The sequence below is a fragment of the Seriola lalandi genome, unplaced genomic scaffold (genome assembly GCF_002814215.2).
Source record: "Seriola lalandi dorsalis isolate HSWRI2012SDOR001 ecotype SW California unplaced genomic scaffold, Sedor1 jcf7180001973946, whole genome shotgun sequence".
Taxonomy (NCBI): Eukaryota; Metazoa; Chordata; class Actinopteri; order Carangiformes; family Carangidae; genus Seriola; species Seriola lalandi.
The window spans coordinates 1-2600 of NW_019444612.1; the positions used below are offsets into that span (position 1 = coordinate 1).

General features: G+C 40.5%; 1 protein-coding gene across 1 annotated transcript; it reads right to left on the reverse strand.

The window, feature by feature from the left end:
* Positions 1-6: 6 nt before the first annotated feature.
* Positions 7-2304, reverse strand: LOC111653173 (protein CDV3 homolog). The gene is made up of 4 exons (XM_023403654.2): positions 2168-2304; positions 1070-1203; positions 677-839; positions 7-291 (listed from the first exon to the last, which is right to left on the reverse strand). The coding sequence occupies exons 1-4, from the start codon at positions 2260-2262 to the stop codon at positions 165-167; spliced, it is 519 nt and encodes a 172-aa protein (XP_023259422.1). The 5' UTR covers positions 2263-2304; the 3' UTR covers positions 7-164.
* Positions 2305-2600: the final 296 nt, after the last annotated feature.

The following is a 2600-nucleotide window of genomic DNA, read 5'->3' on the forward strand; positions in this document are numbered from 1 at the left end:
TGTGTGTGTGTATACAGGGCTGTGTGTTTGTGTGAGTAACCAGTGTGGTGATGGTGGCAGCGTGAGCTCTGTCAGGACTGCAGTCCACACAGCTGGAGTTCAGCTTCCTTCAAGGGGCTGGGCATGACCGTGCTGGAGGGGCCTGGGGACGGAGGGGAGCGGCTCTACTTATCCCCAAGGATGGCGTACTGGTTGTCAAGTTGCAAGTGCTGCATAGAAGCGCCACCGGTCTCCTCTCTACCACGGTTCCTGTGTTTCACAACTTCAAAGGTCTTCTCCATTTCTCTGTCCCTAAAAGACAGACATGTATACATTTAGTGTTGAAACAACTGGTGAGTTAATCTGACAGAAAATGAATTGCCCACAATTATCAACCAATCTTCTAAGTCATCAAGAAACAGTCAAAAGTGTCTGATTTCACATACTTAAATGTGAGCATTTTATCTCATTATAAACTGTATATCTTCAGATATAAAACAATATGAAGATTTCACCTTGGACTTCTTGGAGAAATTGCAATTTGCATTTTTCTGACATGTTATACACTAAACAATTAATCAAAAAGATTAATTTAATAGACAGATTGACTATGAAAATAAAATGTTTGCATCCAGCAAGACCTCAACCACGCAAAAATACATGTTAAACAAAATATTATCACTTGAACTTCACTTACTTGCGTGTCTCCACATGCTTGGCAGTGGCCAGTAGAGAGGGGAACTGTGCGTCGCTGAAGATCTCTGGAGGTCCCTGGGTGTGGCTTCGTTTGTTAGTGGTCAGCCGAGCCCCTGGAGGGCGATATACGCCAGCAGGCTTCGCCTCAGGCACCTCTTCATCCTCTGAAAGCACAGAGATAACATCAATTAGACAAGAAAACTAGATTTTCTGGATCCTTATTAAAATTAAAAATTATATAACCCTTAATAATCAGAAGTTTAGATACAAGTGTTACAGTTTGAACTTTTCAAAACAGCTATATTTTCCCTTTTTAAAACCCTTGTTAATTCCTTAGACCTTTTGTTGGACTGAAGTTTGTAAAAGAAATGGGGGCTGAAGTTGGTTTACTCACCCACAGGTGGAGGAGGAGGGGGAGCAGCTCCAGATTTGTTCCAGGGTCCCGACACTTTGTCCCCACTGACCAGAATGATCTCTCCATCCTCACCAACCTCCTCTTTCTCATACTCCTCTTCCTCTTTCTCATCACTGCAAAACAACCAGACGGGCAGTTGAGCACAGATGAGATGCACTGGTGCCTCCAGTCAGGGACAGTGGAAATTTTGAGGTGGCAGATATAACTGACCTTCAGGGTTAATCAACTAAATAGTACGCAGTTTAGCAGCTTATATGTTCTCAGTGAGAACTGAAAAGATTTGGTCTGGAGGAGGAATGTTATCTCCTCCAGACCATTTCCTTTCTGCCTATATCCATTCATCTAGTCTTATAACTAAAAACTAACTAAACATAACCAAGTTTAACTAGAGCAAACACATTTTATCCTCAATCCAAAGTACCTACAGAGCAAATATCCTTCTGATTTGTCTCCATTTGTGCCTTTCAGTTGCATTCATACCACCTCGATAAATAACTTTGTGTAGTTTAAATGCACCTGAATGGCAGTAATCAACACATTTGCTTTAGAATTTAGGGTTTATGTCCAATTTAGATATTTAGAGGTTGGTTGTTGGTGCTCAACATTTTTGGTAGGACATTGTTATCTAGGCTTGTTTGATTTGCTTGGGTGGTGAAATTTAGGCAGTTTTTGTACATATTTTAAGCTTAGAAGGTAATATGGAATTGCTGACAGATTGTTTTCAGTCAAATTATGTTTATAAACTGTGAGTGCATGACAATAAGTCCCGCATTGTGAATCAATCTCAATAGTATGGTAGTCTTGTATAGCTTTATTATTAGATTAATTAAACTGCCATAACATCACATCTGAGGTACTGCACAGTGGTAGCTACATTAAAGCAATGTGTGTGTGCAAGAAAGTTTAAAACTCTTAAAAATGTTGTCTATATTGCTGCTTATTTGTTCAAATGTTGGAAATGGGTTATAGGGGCCATGGTCCGTACTGGCCCCCAATTGATGGCACCAAGGTTGAGATGCAAAAGAGAACTTGTGCGACCAAGGACTCATGACAGCCAAAAACATATTTCACTCTCACCTTATTTGTAAAGCTTGGAGCCGCAGCCCGCTGTAGTCCACTTCTTTCTGCTCAAACTCTTTCCATTCCTCGTCCTCCTGGGCAGACGGAAACATTAACTCAAAAGAACACTGCAATAAATTTACATGATAATGTCATACCAATTTAGGTGGGCAATGCTCTTCTTTGGAAAACATCTGCACTCTGGCCAATTTCTTCTCAAGATATTTTTACACAGTTTATAACAGGTTGGGTCAATGTTAAACACCAGCGTGACAAGCTGTTTAACCTTATGATAGATACAGTAAGTTAATTTAGTCACTTATCCATACCTACGTGTGATTTGAAACCTAAAAAGGGTGTTACCCCGGTAAAGAAAAAAAAAATTGTGACAAATGGCGGCTTGGCCTAGCTGGAAAGCCACGATTCAAAATAGGGGTATGACAGCTTCCAT

Coding starts and splice junctions, on each gene's coding strand:
- LOC111653173 (XM_023403654.2), bottom strand. CDS start 2,262: ATGTTTCCGTCTGCCCAGGAGGACGAGGAATGGAAAGAGTTTGAGCAG. Junction 840..1,069: donor CCCTCCTCCTCCACCTGTGG/GTGAGTAAACCA, acceptor CTGTGCTTTCAG/AGGATGAAGAGGTGCCTGAG. Junction 292..676: donor AAGCATGTGGAGACACGCAA/GTAAGTGAAGTT, acceptor TCTGTCTTTTAG/GGACAGAGAAATGGAGAAGA.